This window comes from Chelon labrosus (assembly GCF_963514085.1).
Source record: "Chelon labrosus genome assembly, chromosome: 17".
Lineage (NCBI taxonomy): Eukaryota > Metazoa > Chordata > Actinopteri > Mugiliformes > Mugilidae > Chelon > Chelon labrosus.
Genome location: NC_140350.1, coordinates 20,900,535 through 20,921,915, shown reverse-complemented (window position 1 = coordinate 20,921,915; position 21,381 = coordinate 20,900,535). Strand labels below are relative to the sequence as shown.

The following is a 21,381-nucleotide window of genomic DNA, read 5'->3' as shown; positions in this document are numbered from 1 at the left end:
TAATGTTGTTAGTGGGGGACCTATTGAGGCTGAGGGGCCTCTGTGGATCATCCCACGGATACTTGATCAATTTGGGATCTAGTAAATTTGGAGGCCAGGTCAACACCTTGTGCTGTTCTTCACGTTTTTGAATTTTGTGTGTGTGTGCCTGTGTCAGGCTGCATCCTGCTGGGGATGGCTGCTGCCATCAAGGAGTGTCATTGCTATGAGGTGGGGGTGCCTGGTCTGGTCTAGGTGGGTGGTACATGTCTAAGTAACATCCACACCAATGAATGAATGCCAGGTTCAAAAGTTTCCCAGCAGAAAACTGAATTGTCAGAAGATGGTCAATGTTGTGCACTTCTCCTGTCAGTGGTTTTAATGTTGTGGCTGTAAGTCCAGATGTTCAATTACTCTTCAATACATACTGTACCTTAAACGTCCTGTCATCCATTTTTTTTTTTGTTAATTTATTGTTGTTGTTATTGTTGCTGTATAAATCTGTGTTTTATTCTCAGTTTGGTAAAGTTAAGGTAAAATTATTACTATTAATATGATAGATAGATAGATAGATAGATAGATAAATATACATATATACACACAAAGTATATATATTTCATAATAATAATGTTTTGGTTTACTGTAATTCAGTTTCAGCATTTTCTGATTCTGTCTGTGAGTGTGTGTATTGACCTGTAGGTGGCGGTAAAGCCCCTCAAGCCGTCTGACAAACGTCGAACAACAAAATCAAGCGAAGAAGAAAAGGAGCCATCTGATTGGTTATTGCTAGGGGACAGACAGCACTCAGAGCAACCACAACTGCTGATATACACACACCGCTACATCTTCAATTTAGGGCAGCCGTTATTCATCCCCACCGGAGCACACTGCACATTTGACCCGGTTGAAGCTCCACTTAGACTTAATTTATAATTTTTTAGTGGTAGTTAAACTGTCGGAGACGGTTTTAATATAATGTAGCTCGTTTGCTGCGGTCTGTTTATCAGGTGTGACAGACGAAGCCGAGGTCTCTGTGGAGGTAAGTGAGCCACCCTGCTAATGCCAACAAGCTAGCTAGCGTCACACTTCCATGTAAATAAATATATTCTGCTGTTTGTTCAGGGGACTCCCACTTATCCCGCTCGTGTATGCTAACACATATACTTTATATTCCTAGAGATAGTAGGTTTTGTCCTGACTAGTGTCGGAGAGGTTGATGTTTGTAGTGATGCTTGGCCTCTTCTGTTGGCTGGTAGTTTGGCTCTGACTGCAAGCTAACGGCGCTGAAAACCTGTAGTTTATAGCTTTTAAGTGGCAATAACTGTGTCTTGTCTTGAAGAGACGTACAAATGTGGTCAACAAAAAATTATGAGTGCTTTACATCCATATTCTTCACAAGTCTGCAGCGTCTAAGTGTCAATAAGAGCTGCACCTAGTTAGTTTTCATTAATCTGATGATAATCAGTACATTTTAGACACTACTATTACGACTAATGTCAGCTATATATATGTATATTTAATTAACTCATATCATTCATGACAAGGTAAAGCTGTGAAGCTTTAAACATTTGACATTGTAGCTTGAAAACTGTTATTCAGTTCAATCAAAATAGTTTTTTGAACCCTAAATGGTTTAAGATGCATATTTAACATTGATAAGTGATGACATGACACCATAACATGAAACTGACGACAACAGCAGCTAGTTTCACGTGTCTTGAAAAGAAGCTAATGGCTCCCAAGACTTGACCTGACTGGTTAAGTCTTTAGCGTATGGGTGGGAGGAATATATCAGTCAGCAAGTGAACATTTTGTCCTCAAAGATGATGTTAGAAGCAGGAAAAATGCACAAGTGGAAGGATTTCGGACGCTTTGATGAGGACTGGTTTGGTCTGCAGAGGTCGTTAGCTAAAGTGACAAACTACTGTAGCTCAAATTACTGGAAAAAAAGCTAATGCTGGTTCTGATTGAAAGGAGTCATAACGTGGAATGCATCACAGTTTGTGTCCACGCTGACCCCTGTCCACTGTCCACTGATGAGAGCTCCTACAGTGGACCAATGAGCGTCAGAACTGGACCACGGAGAAATGGAAGAAGTGTGAGTTTTGGAAATGTTTTGTGTTGAGCACAATTAAAGCTGATTTCTGTACGGTATGTTTCTTTTTTTTTTTAGAGCGCCTGTTTGATTTGTCCTGGACTTCAAGAACTTCAAACTGGCAGACATGGATGAACAAAGTGTCGAGGTGTGTTTCACACATACAGTAACCGGATTCATTACTCTACATTATGCAATATATCTTATTTTATTTACAGAGCACCACAGAGTAGATGTTCTGCGGTGCTCTGTGGAGGTTCCTGCAGCTGTCGTTGGTGTAAAACTCTCTTCTGTCCCTGCGCAGAGCATCGCCGAGGTGTTTCGCTGCTTCATCTGCATGGAAAAACTGAGGGATGCTCGTCTCTGCCCACACTGCTCCAAACTCTGCTGCTTCAGCTGCATACGAGTGAGTCTCTTTACAACCAGGCAGCAAAGAAAACAGGGTTTTGGGGGGCGGTTACAGATGGTTCAGTTGTATGTCAGCGTGTCAGTGTTTAAACTGGAATCTGTTGCTTCACAGCGGTGGTTGACGGAGCAGAGAGCCCAGTGTCCGCACTGTCGGTAAGCGCTGACCCTTCTTGTTGCCTCACACGTTGCGTCACTCAGTTGCAGCTTTAAATAATCAATGCTTTATTGTCGTCCCACTCAATCAATGGACAGGGATTTGTGTTGATGCGCTCACAACCTAAGAACAACTGTGATAATGTAAAACAAGTGATAAAAGCACAACATGAACATAGATGAACAAAAAAGTAAGATTAATAAAGCCGGCATTGTCACTATGGTCTGTATCGCCGTGCACTATTACACTGTCGTGTAGATTAGGGAATAACACCAACACGAGTGACACTTTGAATTAGTTTCTGCTGTGATGGTGCTGCTTTATATTAGTTATGTTGTACGCCGTGTGGTAAGGTATCATAACGTGTATGTTCTTCTGCTCACAGAGCTCCACTCCAGCTGAGGGAGCTGGTCAACTGTCGCTGGGCAGAGGAAGTCACCCAGCAGCTGGACACCCTGCAGCTCTGCAACCTTACCAAGCATGAGGACAACGACAAGGACAAGTGAGCACCTCCTAAAACTCTTTCAGTCTACTGTTTCTATTCCGAGTATGAACGTGAACAAGGACAGTCCAAATACCTGAATGTGTTCCTGCCCCGTCTCTCGTTGAGGAGCCATCAGGAGGTAACTTGTGTGGACTTTGGACAACCAGTTATCCCAGAATACATTTCATAGAGTGCCATCAAGCAGGCTGCTGTTTCACTAACAAAATTACCACACTGTGTCCTCCTGTCTGTACTTCAGAGTCAAGCTTCTAAACTACTAGGTTCATATACTTTTGTAATGATTAATGCTCCCTGGGCTGAAGACTTTTCTGTGATTTTGAAATAACTACTTCCTGGTCATACTCTCGCCTTCTCTAAAACAAATTAGATTATGTTTATTCTGTTTTGACGACAGCTGTGCTTCATATTAGTTATGTGACACATTTTTACTTTAAATGAACGCTATATTTGATTATGTAAACCAGGGGTGTCAAACTGATCCGTGAAAGGGCCGCTGTGGCTGCAGGTTTTCATTCCAACCATGCAGCACCCATGCAGTGGGTGTGGCTGGCAAGTTTTTGTTCCAATCAAGCAAGAGGACACCTGAAGTGACTGCGTGAAGGCAGTTCAGTTGATTGATTTAGCCAAGTCAGGTGTGCTGCTGCATGGTTGGAATGAAAACCTGCAGCCACAGCGGCCCTTTTCACGGATCAGTTTGACACACGTGCTGTAAATCATTTGGTCTTCTGCTTAGATTAAAATGTCCTTAACTAGTTGATAAATGTAGTCTTTGTTAACCCTCGTGCTACCTTTGGGGTCTCTGGGACTCCAAGCGAATGGACAGACAGATAGAGATCATGCAAGAGGGTAGCACGAGGGGTATATGATTATTTTGTTTGGTTTTTGGAAAAACACAGAAAATGAATTGCTTTCAAATCTTTAATCAACTCCTATTGAGATAATTACTAATTATAAAGTTCCTGGGGCTGCTCTGTGTAAAATGGACCTCCTGGATTTGAAGGAAAGAACAATACATACGGACAGTTGTGGGAAATGAACAGAGCATCTGTGGTGCTGCTTCTATAAATAATCCCTGGATTGCGATTTGAACGGCATTATTTGTGAGACCGAGCCTTCAGGCTGCGTATTTTCAGGAAATTACCAGAGATTCCAGTAGCTAGTATGCGACTCTGATGTTCATACTGTTTGTTTATATCCTGCTCCTCCATCATCAGATTGTCCATGTTCTTCTTGATCCTGCTTTTTCTTTGAGTAAGTTACCACAAAAGTTTTTTTTTCTTTTCTTTTCTGACATGTCGTGTTGTTGGATTATTAATCTGCAGATGTGAGAACCACCACGAGAAGCTGAGTGTTTTCTGTTGGACCTGCAAGAAATGCATCTGCCACCAGTGTGCTTTGTGGGGTGGCATGGTAACGCTTTACACCTTTTATTTCTAGATTACAGTTTTCATGCAAATGTAGAATAGTTACTAAATAAAAGAAGTGTTGCGTCTATTGATTGCTGGTGTTTTTGTTGGTTTCAGCACGGCGGTCACACCTTCAAGCCTCTGGTGGAGATTTACGACCAGCATGTGACCAAGGTGAAGGAGGAGGTGGCCAAGCTCCGCCGTCGCCTCATGGAGCTCATTAGTCTGGTGCAGGAAGTGGTGAGGACTGCTTTTTTTACTTTTACAGGAAACGCAAAAATAAAGGCTCTAATATTTATCTGTTACGTTAACTATTGAGAAGATGAAACCTTTCTGTCGTGAGCTTTTTCTCGTGCAGGAAAATGTTTCTTGTCTTGTTCTAAAATTCACTTTTCCTGAGAAGTTCTTCTTACTGCACAAATGTGTTGTAAATTGCATATTTGAACGAAAATATAACTAATACACACTATCTCTAGTGCTATCAGGGTAAACAAATTTAAACTAAAATATGAATGCTGATATTGAGAACGTGTCAGAGAGCATTTCTGTACTGTGACAGAAATGCTGAGGAATTTTGCCTCACATTTATTTTTTATGTGTTTATTTTTAGATGAGTTGATTCCTTACCTATTATGTTTCCACTTAATTAATTCACATATAACTATTTATTAAAACTGGTTTGTATTGTCAGTGTGAAAAATTACAGTATGCAACTTAAACTGCAATTGTTTCTGATTCCTAATTCAAAAATAAAATCTAATTTCTCTAACTGTTCACTTCTGAATAGAAAAATCAAATAGTGATTGAGGCAGTGCAGTGTCTATTAACGGGACAGCAGTGCAGGAAATAAACACTTCTAAATGTTCGGGTTGTCTAGGAAACTAAAAAGTGAAACCCAGTTAATGAGCCGTTAGTAGAGGAAAGTTCATAATCAAATAAACCTTTAAAAATGCACTTTCACAGAAGTTTTGCTCACTTACTTCACAGCATAAAAATACCTTAAGGCATTAAATGTGTGCGTCGCAGATTCCCTAATTACATCAGATTTTTTTTATGCAGTGTGCTGTATTGCTGGCTTCCACAAGATGGCACTGGCATGTTAGTATTTCACTTTTTCCTGTGATGTTGAACTAATGAAATGGGGAGATAGTCACTGTTTGTTTGTGGGATTTCAGGAGAGGAACGTCGAGGCCGTCAGGGGAGCGAAGGACGAGCGGGTCAGAGAGATCCGAAATGCCGTCGAAATGATGATCGCTCGTCTGGACAACCAGCTCAAGAACAAACTCATCACTCTCATGGGTAGGACCCCTGCACACATCACATCATATGTATAAGGGATGTCTTTTTGTCAGTGGAGTAGTGATATGTTGTAATCGGGCAAAAAACAAACTCAAAAGCTTTTATATAAACAGTTAAAAGAAGCAAGTTAATTCACATCAGATTAGAGAGAGAGAGCGAAGTTAATCTGATTACAATCACTGTCAAGAAACTATGTCTCTCATATAGAGGAAATTAGTTTAATAAACCAGGAAACACTATTTATAAATTAGATGTGTGATCAGAAAAAAAGGTTTTCCCTTAGTAGTGTGAAGAAAGCTTTACATGAAATTGATTTGGACAAGAATCAGGGGTAAGGAACACCCTCAATCCATATTAATCACGACTCTGTTACGTCTTGATAAGAGACATTTGGATGGACATGTGTGTGTGACGACAGACCAAATAACAGGTTGCCGTGTTACGTCACTGTGTCTGAAAGTGCTCCCGTTGTTCCGAGACGCCCTGACTGGCTCTAAAAATGTGTCTTGAGGTTGAGGCCCCTCACCTCACAAAATATTCAGGCTCTCCCACTGAAAGCAGCGAGAGGCACCCCTTTATAGCCGAGGGTTAGCGTGCGTTTGAAATATTTATCTTGACTGAGTGGATGCTGGCACTCAGCGCCCACATACGCAGCCTGCTCACCAGCTTCCATCAGGGCTGACATTCAGCGCAAGAACAACTGAAAATAGAAATGCGCTCTCCTCCCCACCAGGCCAGAAGACGTCCTTGACCCAGGAGACGGAGCTGCTGGAGTCTCTGCTGCAGGAGGTGGAGCATCAGGTTGGTCGTCTACAGCAGCCTGAAGCCTCCATTCATTTCTTAGTTGGCTGTGTAGCTCAATAACCCTAATAATGTCACTGATTTAACACTATAGTAAACATACAGCTCCTCTGTAAGCGGCGAAATCTAAAACAGTTATGTAATTGGTGCAGCGGTGGTGAGAATTCACTGTAAGCGCTTCCTCTAAAATACATGTTTTATTCATTTTTAAATAACTGAAGCCGGCAAGGGATGTCATGTTTGCACGATGTGGTGACTCACGAAGCCGGGGTTATCTGTGTGGAAAGAGTCGGCAGCACGCTGGATACAAACAGACCTATCTGAATATTTTAAAGGTGCATATTCTAATTTGGAAACTGATTATCAACAGACCACAGTCATTAGAGATAAGGGACTATGAAAGAGTCGACGTGCTAAATGTTACGGCCTGACTGGAGGGCTGCAACGTGAAGTGGAGACCAGGTATCAGAGTTGCAAAAATAAAAGGTTTATTTCCATAAATTCTATTAAAAAAAAAAAAGGCCTGATGCTGCAAAGCCAGTGAGGGTCCAGAGGGGTTTTGTAGAGCTACATATGCCATCTTAGAAACTGATTTATCAACAGAATACAGTGGTGTAATTCAACATTATAGACAGTGGACTATCAAACAAATTAAATCCTAAATGAGATTGTTAAAGGTATATATATATATACGGTTATACCTGGCACGAGGGCTGCACCATAAGGTGGAGAGCCGACAGTCACAAAATCAAATGGTTTATTTCCATAAATTCTATTAAAAAAGACCTGACACTGCAAAGTCGGCGACAGTTCAGAGAGGTCTTTTTTTTTTTCCCCGCCGCCTGTAACCTCAGATCTTCCAGTCCTTCATACCCAAACATGTCCCCACACATGCTATTAACGGTCGTATTATAAATTAATTGAGCTGCAAAATTGACATTTCGATGAGACGCACAGATTTACGACAGATAAACAAATCACCGTGCTCTCGCTGATCGTTTAGGTCTTTCACCTCATGATGTTTTTCCCCTCTTGAACAGCTTCACTCCTGCAGTAAGAGCGAGCTCATCTCCAAGAGCCCGGAGATCCTGCTCATGTTCCAGCAGGTGCACCGGAAGCCCATGCAGTCCTTCGTCACCACGCCGGTTCCTCCGGACTTCACCAGGTAATCTGCTCGGCTGCGCCCAAGGACGGGGTGCTCTCGTCCAGTAAGGACTCAAAGAGAAGACCTCGGCGAGGGTTGCATTAAACAAATATGATCATCAATAATAAATGTTGTTATCGGTAGTGTTTTTGATTCGTGCGTTCATTATTGTTATGGCTCATCATCTAAAAGAGAACAACCTTGATGATTAATGTCTCTTTTTTATGTGATCATATTCAGTGAGCTGGTTCCTGCTTATGACTCCAGCACTTTTGTTCTGGTCAACTTCAGGTAAATCCTTTTAAATTGCATTTAACCACAGCCGCACTGCTATTTCCGATAGCTCATCGAGTGTTTATTGTCTTTAGATTTATCCGATATTGCTGGAAATTGTAAGATGTAAAATGCTAGATAGATCTATTATGTAACTTAAATATCTGTCATATTGTGGATTGTAATTCCTCCTGTTTATGTCTGTGAAGGTTCTCAGTCTTCCAGGTCATGATTTATCCAAAAAAGGTTTAAAAGGGCAACTGGACTTGTAGAGTTTTTTTTGAGAAGACATTTCACCACTCATCAGAGTAGCTTCTTCTGCTTCCAGTCGCCTTTTTTAAACCGTTTTTGGATAAATCCTCCTGTTTATGTGCGATGAAGCTACTGGACACCGAATTTCCCACGGGATAAATAAAGTGTTTATCAGTCAGTCAGTTATTTTGCGCAGAAGAAAAAACAGTTTCACCAACACAAATCTATTTGAATATTTCCTTAAAAGTAGGTCGCCGACAGCTAAACAGAATAGAGGAGTTCTTTAAAACAGGATGTGCAGAGCTGCAGCTGTTACTCACTTGTAAATAACGAATTAGAAGATTTCAAACAGGAATAGCATGTTAATATTGTTGCTGTAAGTTTCATATGTGTGTTTTTGTGTGTTTGTAGCACTCTGAGGCAGCGGGCTGACCCGGTCTACAGCCCTCCTCTACAGATATCTGGCCTCTGCTGGAGACTTAAAGTCTACCCAGTGAGTTTGAACCAGTTTTCCTTGAAACAAATATGAGTAAAAAATAAAAAAATGTGTAAGTAACTCTTGTAATGTGTCTCCTCAGGATGGTAATGGTGTTGTTCGTGGAAACTACCTGTCTGTGTTCCTTGAACTCTCCTCTGGACTTCCTGAAACATCAAAGTACTTCAATATTTTTTTATTTTATTTGCCAGCTTCTCTTTCATTAAGGTGCCTCCAAGTCTTTCTCCTACAGAGTCTTTCAAAAATGTTTTCTGATAGTTAAGTGTGGCGCAAAGTTGTCTCACATAAAAGTTTTTTTTTTTTGTAGACGTAATACGATTATCCATTTCCAATAAGCACATTTCCAATAAGCACACATTAATTATTCAGTGGCTTTAATACTCATTAAACTATCAAGTACTCATTGAACCATCAGAAGTACACAGAGTCTAGGAGCACAGAAGTTGAAGTCAGACTTTCTTGATTTTTTATAATGATAGGTTTGGAACGTGACTTCTGGTTTCATCTGTTGTTTTAAAAGACAGGAAGTCTCCTAGTTTCTTGTTGCAAGATAATGTTGGTAGCGCCCTCCTGCTGCTATTTATTTGTTATTGTTCCATGGATATTAAAATGATGGTAGTACTCTTTTCTAATTTACTCGGTATACAGTGTTCCCTCGTTTATCACGGGGTTTACGTTCCAGACTCCCCCCTGCGAAAAGTGAGAATCTGCGAAGTCGCGACCACATATTTATTTTATTATTTATACTGTTTTATATGTATTTTTTACACCTTTATGAACCCTTCCCACACTCTTATTAACCTTTTCCATACTCTTATAAACACTTTCTATCTTAAAATGCTTTTATTGGCCGTATTTTCCCGTGATATAGTGACATTTCAGCGATATAAAATTAGATATGTATGAATTAAAACCCCGCGAAGTACCGAGTCCGCAAAGTGGCGAGTGACGACTGCATCTCTCTTCAAGTTTCTGTGGTATTAAGATTTGTGACATAAGTCTAAAATCACATTTAGGTTAAATGTGATTTATACAATCAAATCTCTTACTGTCATTAACATCTTTTAAAATGTTTTCTGAAGCTTCTGTGTGCTGACGTTGTGTTGGATCTTTGCAGATACGAGTACCGCGTTGAGATGGTCCATCAGGCCTCCAGCGACCCGAGCAAGAACATCATTCGTGAGTTTGCCTCCGACTTTGAGGTTGGTGAATGTTGGGGCTACAACCGCTTCTTCAGACTGGACCTCCTGGCCAGCGAGGGTTACCTGAACATGCAGACCGACACACTGGTTCTCCGGTAGGCTCACACTCGCTCAGTCGATATTCTCTTGCACAACACTGATTTTAAACACACAAGAAGCAGCAATGCAGGGCTTTTATTGTAGAGTAACGGAGAGTCATTGGTTTTCGTGTGTGTGTGTGTGTGTTTGTTGCACAGCTACCAGGTTCGCTCACCTACTTTCTTCCAGAAGTGTAGAGATCAGTACTGGTACATCAGTCAGCTGGAATCAGCCCAAAGCGGCTATATCCAGCAGATCAACAACCTCAAAGAGGTACTCGTGTACTACTTCATGTCTGCCGGCGTGTGTGTGTGTAACAGTGTTTATGTACAAGTTATTTTTACAGACTTTATTACATAAATCCAAGCGTGTGTGTGTGTTTTGTTTGTTTTATGTTGGGTAACTACCTTCTTCTATTTTTTTCTCAGTGTCCTGAATAAATTGAGAGAGAGAGATGATCCATGTTTCTGATTGCAGAGGCTGGCCATTGAGCTGTTTCGCCGTCAGACGTCACGCAGCTCCTCGCCCCCTGACCTGAGGCCCGCTACGGGCACCACGACCTCCGAGAGAGACCCTCGCTCGGTGAAGAGCGACGACGACATCCAGACCACTCTCAGCAACGCTAAGAAGGGCGAAGACGAAGAGCGGACGCAGCACGACGACTCTAATGTAAGAGAGGAACAGACTCCATCAGACTGAAACAGCAGCTTCTTGATTCTTGCCGTTATGTGATTGGGTTGGTTGTTGAGGCAGTGAAGTGTTGGGATTTCAGGACTGTCCAATAGAGAACATACAGTATATCCTGAATCATAGCATTTGTGCCACTTAGGTGATTTGTCTGATGTTTGTTTTTGCTTAGACTTTGTAAAGATACTCTTGGACAAATGGGAATGTTCATTGTGTTGTTCAGGATCTGTCGGACGGCGACTTGGAGGTGGACTGTCTGACAGAGGAGGAGGTGAACCCGCTGGATGGGAGCAGCACCTCGGCGAGCTCCACAGCCACCAGCAACACCGAGGAAAACGACATCGACGAGGAGACCATGTGAGTAGCGTTTCTGACAAGTCTTTCAACTGGTAAATTAGTATAAATCTTTCTCATAGTGTACAGTATTAATTGGAACATTAAAGATTATTATTTGCATGTTATGTTTGCACAGGTCTGGAGAGAATGACGTGGACTTCATTGGGAACCTGGAGACGGAGGAAGGAGAGCTTCCCGATGACTTGGCTGGAGCCACAGGTAAAATTAAAACGCTAATGTCTGCACAGTCTCACTTCCAAGCAGCACACAGTTTGTTGTTTTGGTCGACTACTTAGGTGTGTTGTGTCGAACTCCATGTGCGTCTGCTGTTTACCTTTGTAGAGTACATATGTGGCCAGTTATGGCGAGTGATCCACATTTTTGGTTCATAAATCTTCCACTTCCACTTCACCCATTCATCCGTCGCAGCGAATTAGCATTTTGTCCTCCAAGTTGATGTTAGAAGTAAAGAAAAATGGACAAGTGGAAGAATTTAAGACACTTTGGCATGGGACAGGTTGTGATGGCGCTTGTGGGGTGTTCCTTGTCTGCAGAGCAATCGAAAGTGTTCCAAGGAAGGAAAAGAGGTGAACTAGTGAGGTGGTCTGATCCAAGAGACAAAGCCGCTGCAGCTTAAATTATATTTCAAAGGGTTGATGCTAGTTTTGATAGAGAGGAATCAGAATATCCAAAAAAGGTTTGAAAAAAAGGCAACTGGACTTGTAGAGTTTTTTTGAGAAGACGTTTCACCACTCATCCGAGTAGCTTCTTCAGTTCTCGGGGACTGGTGGGAAGTTTGAAGTTTAAATAGGAAACTCCTACTGAAACTTGCTTGTCGTGTAAACAACCAGAAACCGACGCAGCTAGTTTCCATTAACGGTTGGGTTCTTACCTGTCGTTGAGGCGGGGGGGACTGTTTTTGTCCCAGAAGAAGCTACTTGGAAGCTACTTTCTCAAAAAACTCTACAAGTCCAGTTGCCTTTTTTTTTTTTTTACCTTTTTGGATATACCATGACCTGGATGACTGAGAACCTTCACAGGCATAGAGGACTCAGAACACACAGTGGATCACAGTTTGGTTTTCATATGTATATGGAGCTGTGTAGCTGCAGACAAGTCAGGTTATTGAAAGCTCCTTCAGTGAACATGTGAACATCAGAACTTGACCACGGAGCGATGGAAGGAGGAGGCCTGGTCTGATGAATCATGTTTTCGTTAACATTGTACGGAGGGCTGGGTGTGCGTGCATTTTTCTGGGGATCACGTGGCACCGGGATGTAAGGAACACCCCGTTGTCAAAGTAACATCCACACAAACACCATCACTAGTGTTATTCACTTCACCAGTTGGTGGTTTTAATGTTGTGGCTGATCGGTGTGTTGTCAGCAGTTCACTAAATGTTTGTGTGTTGCCTGTGAATACTAAGTCAGTTTACTTAACGTGTATGATTTAGATTTAGAAGGATATCTGTGATTTTACTCTGTTTGTGTAGAAAGACTATTGAACTAACCCGGGGAGCTTTTAGATGAACATCCACGACAAAAGACGACGTCACTGGGAGCTTCTTTCACCTTTTACTTTGTCTTTGAACCAGGAGGGTGTTTACACGAGTACAGTACCACACCTGACTGAGCAGACATGTAAAAGAAACAAACCCTAATCTCCTGTGATCTGCTAAATACTACAAATCTCACATTAATGCAACCAGGGGATTTCCATTTAACGTTTCCAAGTGTCACATAATTAAAGGGATTAAATTACGTATTTCCCCTCTTCTCTCTTCGCTTGAGGCAAATAAAAAAAAAGCCAGTATTTGAACCTGTTTGTGTTTTGTAAGTGGACCATAGTGAGTCCTCAAACTCTCTCCCTCAGTGTGTTTTAGACCGTGTTGGTGTTGAAAGGCTTGAAGAGGATGAGTCATTGTTGGTGCTCTGTACCCCGTAGCAGCCGGCTGATATAGAAACACTTTGTGCCTCTATGTGTACATGTGTGTATGAGGGGGATGTGTGTCAGAGTAAAGCTGAGAGGGAAAAATGTTGCTGCGTGTATTTTTATATTTGTACGCTCAAACTGAACTTGGCGTTGTAGTATTGTCGTGTTAAAGCTGAGTTTAGTCCTCAGCCTAAACGGTACGGACACAAACAGGACTCGGCTTTAAACTTAACATTTGGGATTGGTAGATTTAAAAACATGCCAAATACTGTTAGGAGCTGCAGGTGGAAACTGAGGGTGTCCTGTGGTGTCTGGCAAGGGGAGGGTCCTCTGTGGATCATCCCACAGATACTTGATCAGTTTGGAATCTAGTTCTAGTGAATTTGGAGGCCAGGTCAACACCTTGTGCTGTTCTTCATGTTTTTTAAGTTGTTCCTAAAGTGTTTTTCCTGCATGGGAAGGCTCCTGCCATCAAGGAGTGTCATTGCTATGGGGTGGGGGTGCCTGGTCTGGTCTAGGTGGGTGCTACATGTCTAAGTAACATCCACATGTATGAATGCCAGGTCCAAAAGTTTCCCAGCAGAACACTGAATTGTCACAAGATGGTCCATGGTATTCACTTCTCCTGTCAGTGGTTTTAATGTTATGGCTGACGGTGGGCAACTGTTAACCTACAAACTGTAACGATACACCACTAATATTAATTCCAGCCCTATAAACTCTGTTTGTCCCTGATCTGCAGGTGGATCCAGCGTGTGTCCGCTACATAGCACGTCATCTACTGGTCGTAGCGCCGCCGGTAGCGGAGCTGCACCCGGCGGCTGCGGCGGCGGCGGTGGCGCCGTTGGTTCAAGCAGCAACAGCCTCCTGGAGATCGACCCGGTCATCCTGATCCAGCTGCTGGATCTGAAGGAGCGCAGCAGCGTGGAGACTCTGTGGGGCCTCCAGCCTCGTCCTCCGGTGTCTCTGCTGCACAGCCAGGGTCCGTAAACACGCCGACTGGCTCGCTGACAACGAATCATTCCGGGCTAAACTAACAATCAATACTCAAACTGACACGCAGGGCCCCTCTGCAGTAAAAGAAAACCTCTTTAAATGATCACAGCCCAGCAGCAAGTATAGATTTATCTTTTAAATTCACTCTGCCCCTGACATCCAAGAGCAAACAAATATAAATTTTCCATTACATTTTTCTCAAGAGGTGCAGTAGAAGGTTTAAACTCCGGATAGAGATGACTAAGGCACAACATAAAATCTAATCTTCCTCCACAAATCTCAGACGCAGATTATTTCACTAATAATAGACAAGAATAAAACTGGTATTCATTTACAGAACTACAGCTACAGCAATGAACAAGGCCAACATAAAACAAACTAATCTCATAAAGTGTGGTAACATCTTCTTCTTCTTATAGACGGTATTGTGGAAAAGTTTTTAAATGTGTAATGTACAAAAACGCTAAAGAAAGGGAACTGGACTTGTAGAGTTTCTTGAAGACGTTTCATCCAAGTAGCTTGTTTAGTTCTGAAGGACTGGTGAGCGGTTTAAATAGGAACATATGTGGGTGTTACCCATCAGAAAGTAATATGTAGACAGTCGTCTTTTACGTTTGTTCTCATTATTATGTTTCCTGCTGTTTCCTTATTCCTTCAGTTCATCCTCACACAAGGAAGGAGCGAGAGCGGCGGCCTCAGGTGGTCCGGCGATCGGCTCCGGACTCCAGGGTCCTGATCCGCCTCAAGGCCCAGATGGCCGAAGTACGCAGCAAGATGTCCGACGTCAAGAGTCAAGTGCTGGAGGCCCGGGGGTCCGGAGAGCCCAGGCCCGGCCCATCTGGGGCTTTCGGCGCCGAGGAGATGCCGTCTCATCTCGGTGATTCAGAGTTGTCGGCTTGTCGTAAGCCCGGCGAGCTGGACCTGGCGGGGAGAGCAGCTGCGGCTCGGTCCAGGCACTGCCGCCCCGGTGAGGACTGCTGCTGCTCTTACTGAGTCGTTTCATAAAGCGTGCATAAACATAGATGACGTTTCCTCCAAACTGAATCTTTATAATGAGGTATCTTTATTAGACCCTACAGTAGTTATTGTCACACCTTCGCTGGTAAAGAATAAACACCGTTTGTCGTTGTGAGCGAAGCCAGCGTACAGAGTTGGGAAAGATGGAGCCAGTTAACAATCAGTGTGGCTGAATGGTTTGTCTCAGATACTCGCGTCAGGAACTTAACGATGAGAGAAACACACACATCTTTACTAAACCTCCAGCTGCTGACAGAAGATCTGAGGCTTCAACTTAAAGTAAAGCCACCATTCAAGATGTAATTTCAGTAAGTGTTTTGTTTGAGCATAGGCATAACCGCTATTTTATAAATCAGTAAAGTACAAATAACTTTTCCATATTATTATTATGTTTTTACTCGGCTTATAAATAAAGAAAGCTCTTAAAGTCCTGAGTCTGCTGACATTCTTGGACTGTCTGGATTATTTCCAGACAAAGGAAACAAGGCGAGCTCAGTGTTTTAGAGGCTATTTATAATTTTCTTTGGGTAGAACCATGTCAGAAACGGTAAGTAGAGTTATCTCTGTGTACTTTTAGCCAGAGACACTAAGTCAAGCTTTGTTCAGTGACTTTATTTAGACCAGACTCCAGAAGACGAGGCTGCTCCCAGGACTCCTTCTGGCAGAGTGCATTTATATTTATGACATATTTGTGTTCCTGTTGTCGTCTTGTGTGCAGCCAGGAAATCTCTGTCCCCCGTCCTGGACGGCAGCAGCAACAGCAGCAGCAGCTCTCTGGTTGTGAAGAGGAGGAGTCCAGAGGAGATGGATAAAGACCTGAGAGGAGCTGAAGCCGCCGTGGAGCTCAGCCTTCATCCTAAAGACGTCATGGCAGGAGCAGAGGGTTAGTACACCTGTGAAAATGAACCAGAACAGTAAACTTAAGGGTTGTAAAAGCCAAAGATAACAAGCTTTCACACGCAATAAAACTGCAGTCAGGATCATTTTCTGAGAATGTATTGCTACGCACGGCTTCAGCTGATCCTCTGTTTAAATAACATATTGATTAGACGATTAGAGCAGCTTTTAAGAGACTTTATTTTGTTGGGGTATTTAATAAAACACCAGGAGGGTGGTGGAAATGTTTGGATTGGGATTCCACAAAATCTCTTCTCAGTCAGGTCTCTACTTGATACAGCTTTAAAGGGGAACTAATGTTTTACAACCTTCCTTCGGGGAGATATTTAGATCCGCGTATATCCATATAGTGAGAGTGAATGGGGCACCGAAACGCAGCCTCTAAATAACGCATTATCTGCCGCGAAACTCGTTCATTTCACCAATATTTTGTTATCGTACGCTAGTGCTATTCCCCATTGAGTCTGGAGTTACCTGTTACCTGTAATTTGCTACTGGTCCGGAGTCTTTAGGTCAATCTACAGGCTGCGTTTCGGTGCCCCAGTCACTTCCACTATATGGATTCACGCTGATCTCATCATTTCCAGAAGGAATACAAATTAAAAGTAAACGACCGTATTTTATGCCAGAAATAAGGTCCAGGTTGTAAAAAAACAGTAGTTCCTTTTTAAACGTCCTCGTTGTGAAACTAAAGGCCGACTTTACTCCTTCTTCTCCTCTTCTGCTGCAGCGTCACTTTAAATAGTTCCTGATTCTCTAGTGGCCGGTCTGTGATGAACTGTAGTTTGTTTTAGCGCTACACACTCCTCCTCTCTCACACTGTTCTCACTGCGAGTGTCAGTATTTCAAACAACACTTTGTTTTTTTTCAATTTCAGTTTCCACTACATGTTGTAGGAAGTTGTGTTTAGTTTGTTTTCTAGGGCAGTGATCTTTGCTGGATCTGTTTTTATCATATGGACTCAGCTTGTCATCTCTTCTCCAGGAGTGCTGAAGGCCGACGGGCTCCAGGGGCCCCTGGTGTCCCTCGGCAGCTCCTCATCAGATCAGGCCTCCACCTCCAAGCAGCAGTACTCGGGATCCAGAGACGACATCTTCACCTTGGGAGGACCGAGTTACCTGACCGCCAGCAAGAACTGTGTCAGCCGGGGTCTAGGGTGCGTCTCAAATAGTTAAAGTGGAGAGCTGTGTTTATTCTACGTCGGCGTGTCTCGTAACATTTCTTCCTGTCGCAGGGCGGCCATGTTGGACTGTGAATCTGAAAGCTTGGGAAACTCCCATCAGTCCTTGCTGGAGGCGCCCTCGGCACAGCCACAGTCGATTGAAGGTTTGTTCATCTTCTAACTTCCTCTCACGGGACTGAATGTATGTCATTTGATCATCATGGGCAGAGTAGCACTCTAATCTGGTGTTTTTACAATTAAGTGATCTTTGTTGGTCGGCTGCTCCTGTGGAGGGTAGTCAGTCGTCTTAAATCTCCTCCTTCAGTCTGTCTGACTGTGGATTTGTTGATTCCAAAACTATTTAGAGATGGTTTTCTAACGTTTTCCAGCCTTCTGAGGTCCGTGTCATCATACACCTCCACAAACATTTGTTGTGAAGATCAGACTGTGAAAATCCGTTGATGTTTTGAGTCATTTCATTGCAGAAATGTAGAAAATCTGACGGGCATGAATACTCATAAGTGGCCCTGTGCCTGCAGTAATAATCAATATAAACGTCAGACAACACTTTTCTTTCTGAGGACATCTGTGGTCCACACTTACTGAAGCATTGTAGTGTAGACGGTGCAGCACGTGTCCTGACGAGACACACAGTGAGAGGTTTTTAGTTGCTGAAGGTTTTCCTCCATTGATCCGTCTGCAGATCATTCGCCGTCTGTCCTGGTGGCGGCAACGAGCAGCGACAGCGACACTGAGGACGAAGCTCTGCAGAGCAGCAACTCTCGCTACGACAACCACACTCCTCCCTGCACAGGTGACCAACACCTCCTCCTCCTCCTACGTTACCATCTTCCTTCTCCTTCTGCCTTCTTCTTCTTCCTCTTCTTCATTTTATTTGGCAGCTTTGATGCTAGCTTAGGACTGTAGAAGAAGTTTTAACGCTACAGTGACGTGGCTTTGGTTTATGTCGTATCTTAAAATAAATAACTAGCAGCTTCAGACTTCTTTTATATCCTGCAAAAATTCCTCAAAAGTCAACTCTTACACTTAAAGATGTTTCGTACAAAATCCTTTTAAGAAGCAATATTCATTAGTTTCCTAGAAAGACGAACAAAACGTCTACAGCCAGTGAGTCTCTTTATTTTACAGGCTGAACTTTTCTCCACTTTTGATTTCTATGCTTTTTAATTTAACGTAAAACAGTAAAAAATATAGAAACGGATGCTAAAAGGAGAGAAGTGGACACAAAACTGAAAAGACAAAATATCTGTTGAAATAATTCCCCAACCTTACAACTCCTGAGGAAGATATACGACTCCTCAGCTCTACTGTGTTCAGCTTATCCTAACGTAGAGTCACGGGGGAACGAATGAACCTCAAGAGATCAATGATGCAGAGAAAGTGATTGATTTCTCCCATATTTCTGATTTTAGTAATAACAAGAGGAGGGAAATGAAAGAAGCTGATTGATAGTAACCTACAAACATATTTCTTTTTAGCTGTTATTATTGCTTTTAATGTGTCAACCTTTTTACAAAAATGTGACCGTCATTTCTCTTCTTCCTTCTTCCAGGAGAGCAGCTTCTGTCCGACGACACGAGTCTACCCGCTGACAGGTGATCAGCTTCGTCCTCAAAGGCCGCGCACGCAGCGCTGCAGTGTCGGCCGGAGACGACACACACGTGTGCTAGTTACTCAGATGTGTAGAAGTAGAAACTGCTTGAAAAAAACTGCATGAGCTCAAGATGAAAACGAGGCTGCCTGTTTGTCCAGAAACGTCTCTGTCTGTGTCCTGAATATTTTCAGAACTGGACCGTGACGGAGTTAATGGCGATTGTGACCAATAATAATAATAATAATAATAATGATACTAATAATTAATACTACTACTAATAATAGTAACATATTCAGGTTATTGCAGAATATTTATATCTGTAAATACGGTGAAACTGCCCCTTTAAGAGAACCAACGTCACAGTCTTATGTTAAAATATGACTTTTGTCCTCATTCAGTGGTGATTCTTGTTATTAACAGGTCTACAGATTTTTCATGGTCACTTCAGTAAATCCATCAGAAGGAAACGTGGCTCCCACACATTTCATTTCTGTTATTTGAATTGACTGACTCACTAAGTATGTTTATGGCATAAAAACTGTTCCTACGTCACCTGGATCACTTAATCAACATGAAGTCACTTTAATCCACCTCCAGAACAAATCTGTCGCCGTCTCTCTGTGTGTATATATACGTGTTTATAAGTCTAACCGTTCTACGGCGTCTTACGTGTACATAGTCTGTCAATAAGAGTTTTGTGTTTTATAACGTCCGGGGGGCTTCAGGCTACAAAGACTTAGAGACACTGCAACTTGTCAGCAGCATAAATCGGCGAACCGTTCGACGGCTTTTCTTCTAATTTATGGAAATGTCTTCGCTCTGAGACGCGTTTTATTTTATTTGCATTTGAAAAGGCTAAACGATCTGGATCATAAAACCGCCGCTACGCTGACGTCTGTGGGCTGCAGACTGATGCTCCGCCACAGAAATACCCACCCACCCGTTTATCCTGTACACACATTTTATTATTCACCTAAAGGAGCAGTTTGGGAGTTGGATGAGAAGATCGGTGCTACTCTCGTTTCTCGGAGTTTAAGTTAACAGACATTTTGACGTTTTTTTTATTATTTTTTTTTTATTTTACAAGACCTGAAACCAAAACAGGGTTAATTAACTGTATTATTAACACTTCTGTTTCTTGTCGTGACAAGTTATTATACCTATTTTTGTCCTGCGAATGAACAAAACAAGCATTTTTACCCAAATGATGTATCCAAATCTACAAAAGCTCTTAGTCCGTTATTGATTAATGTACCGGTTATATTCCCAATATTTAATTTGATATATTAAATGTCCAGAAAGAGTGAGAAGCAACCATCATATCATTTGATGAACTCTCTAAAACACAGATATTTATTCACATTATTATGGAAAATTGGGAAAACTAAAAATAAAGATGAGGATATCTAAATTGCTGCTACTTCATTTTCTGTTGAATAGCTACTAATTAGATTATTATTGCAATGATTACACCTCTAGATGAATAGGATTTATTTTTACTCGCATACTTTGGATAATCCATAGGAAAAACATAGGTTTCTTATTATTTGAACAGATTAAAGTTCATAATTTGGGTGAACTAATCAACTGATTTATTGGTTTTTTAGTGTTTTTCATGCTCAACAAACACAAGTCGAAGGCTGCTACGAATCTTTTTTTTTTTTTTACGTCACTGGGAGGAAACATTGAGCTTAATCTTTATATGTCGTGCACCTCTATCGTCCTGAGTTTACATTGTAAATATGTCTATGCATAATATATGTATTATTGTGAGGCTTTGCTCTACATGTGCCTGAACGTGCATGGCTTTAAAGGCTGGACTGAAGGAGAACCAACCAACCGACCGACCGACCTCCAGCCGACTGTACGACCTTTCCCTCTCCCTCTCCCCCGTCGCTGCATGTTGCTCCTCTGAGACGCAGGAACCTGCAGCCACGCTCCACATTTACTAAACGTTTTCTCTTATTTGTGTCGGAAGCTGCTTTCTGTTTTGAATGTTCCCTGAGATGCACTGTGTATTATTTGATGTCTATATTTCCTTTTTTTTTTTTTTTTTGTGTAATAAAATGTTTTATGATACTTGAATTGAGCCTCTTCCTCGTGTCTTCTGTCACATTTGGATCACAGACTTCAGAGTAGATTCTAAGATTAAAGGATAATTCTGGTCTTTTGAGTTGGTGATTGGTTAAATTAACGTGGAAGCAGGAAGGAGGTGTGTTGGATGCGTGTCTTTCAACCCGCCGTCTGATCATCAAGTTTCCTTCAGTGGTGGAAGAAGTACTGAGATCTGTTACTTAAATAAACTAAAGTAGCAATAGCTCTGCATCCAAACGTCAAATCAAAGCAGTAATTATGCAGAGTGGTCCATTTTAAACTAATGTGTGAATTAAAATTAATAACATCTTAGCAGACTTTCCTAACAGCGGCTATAAAGTGGAACGAAAAGAAACCCGAGAATCTTTAGGGACTAGTGTGTAAATAAGTCTAAAAACAAACTGATAAAAAGACTGGAAAATATGGAGGATGCAAAACAACCACAAAAAGCTGAACGAGCATGACCAGAAAACATCTACAAAGCTACGCAGAATGAAAACAAGATGCAAAACGGACACAAAATTATTCAAAAGATGATGAAAACGGACGCCAC

General features: G+C 42.0%; 1 protein-coding gene across 1 annotated transcript; it reads left to right on the top strand.

Moving 5' to 3' along the window:
• Nucleotides 1-871: 871 nt before the first annotated feature.
• Nucleotides 872-20,767, top strand: trim37 (tripartite motif containing 37). Its single transcript, XM_084565116.1, has 25 exons — nucleotides 872-1,018; nucleotides 2,153-2,222; nucleotides 2,379-2,480; nucleotides 2,595-2,635; nucleotides 3,022-3,138; nucleotides 4,464-4,551; nucleotides 4,665-4,787; nucleotides 5,723-5,846; nucleotides 6,580-6,647; nucleotides 7,688-7,812; nucleotides 8,032-8,082; nucleotides 8,728-8,809; nucleotides 8,895-8,971; nucleotides 9,930-10,109; nucleotides 10,251-10,365; nucleotides 10,570-10,761; nucleotides 11,003-11,136; nucleotides 11,252-11,334; nucleotides 13,790-14,029; nucleotides 14,702-15,010; nucleotides 15,779-15,943; nucleotides 16,942-17,113; nucleotides 17,192-17,283; nucleotides 17,823-17,933; nucleotides 18,693-20,767. Exons 2-25 carry the CDS (start codon nucleotides 2,202-2,204, stop codon nucleotides 18,737-18,739), a joined length of 2,859 nt encoding a protein of 952 aa, XP_084421242.1. The 5' UTR covers nucleotides 872-1,018; nucleotides 2,153-2,201; the 3' UTR covers nucleotides 18,740-20,767.
• The last annotated feature ends 614 nt before the right edge of the window (nucleotides 20,768-21,381 follow it).

What these genes read in the sequence shown, in the direction of transcription:
- trim37 (XM_084565116.1), top strand. Translation starts at nt 2,202, where the DNA reads ATGGATGAACAAAGTGTCGAG. An exon ending in GTGCTTTGTGGGGTGGCATG is followed by an intron (nt 4,552 to 4,664) that starts GTAACGCTTTAC and finishes TGTTGGTTTCAG; the next exon opens with CACGGCGGTCACACCTTCAA. An exon ending in TGTGTCAGCCGGGGTCTAGG is followed by an intron (nt 17,114 to 17,191) that starts GTGCGTCTCAAA and finishes TTCCTGTCGCAG; the next exon opens with GGCGGCCATGTTGGACTGTG.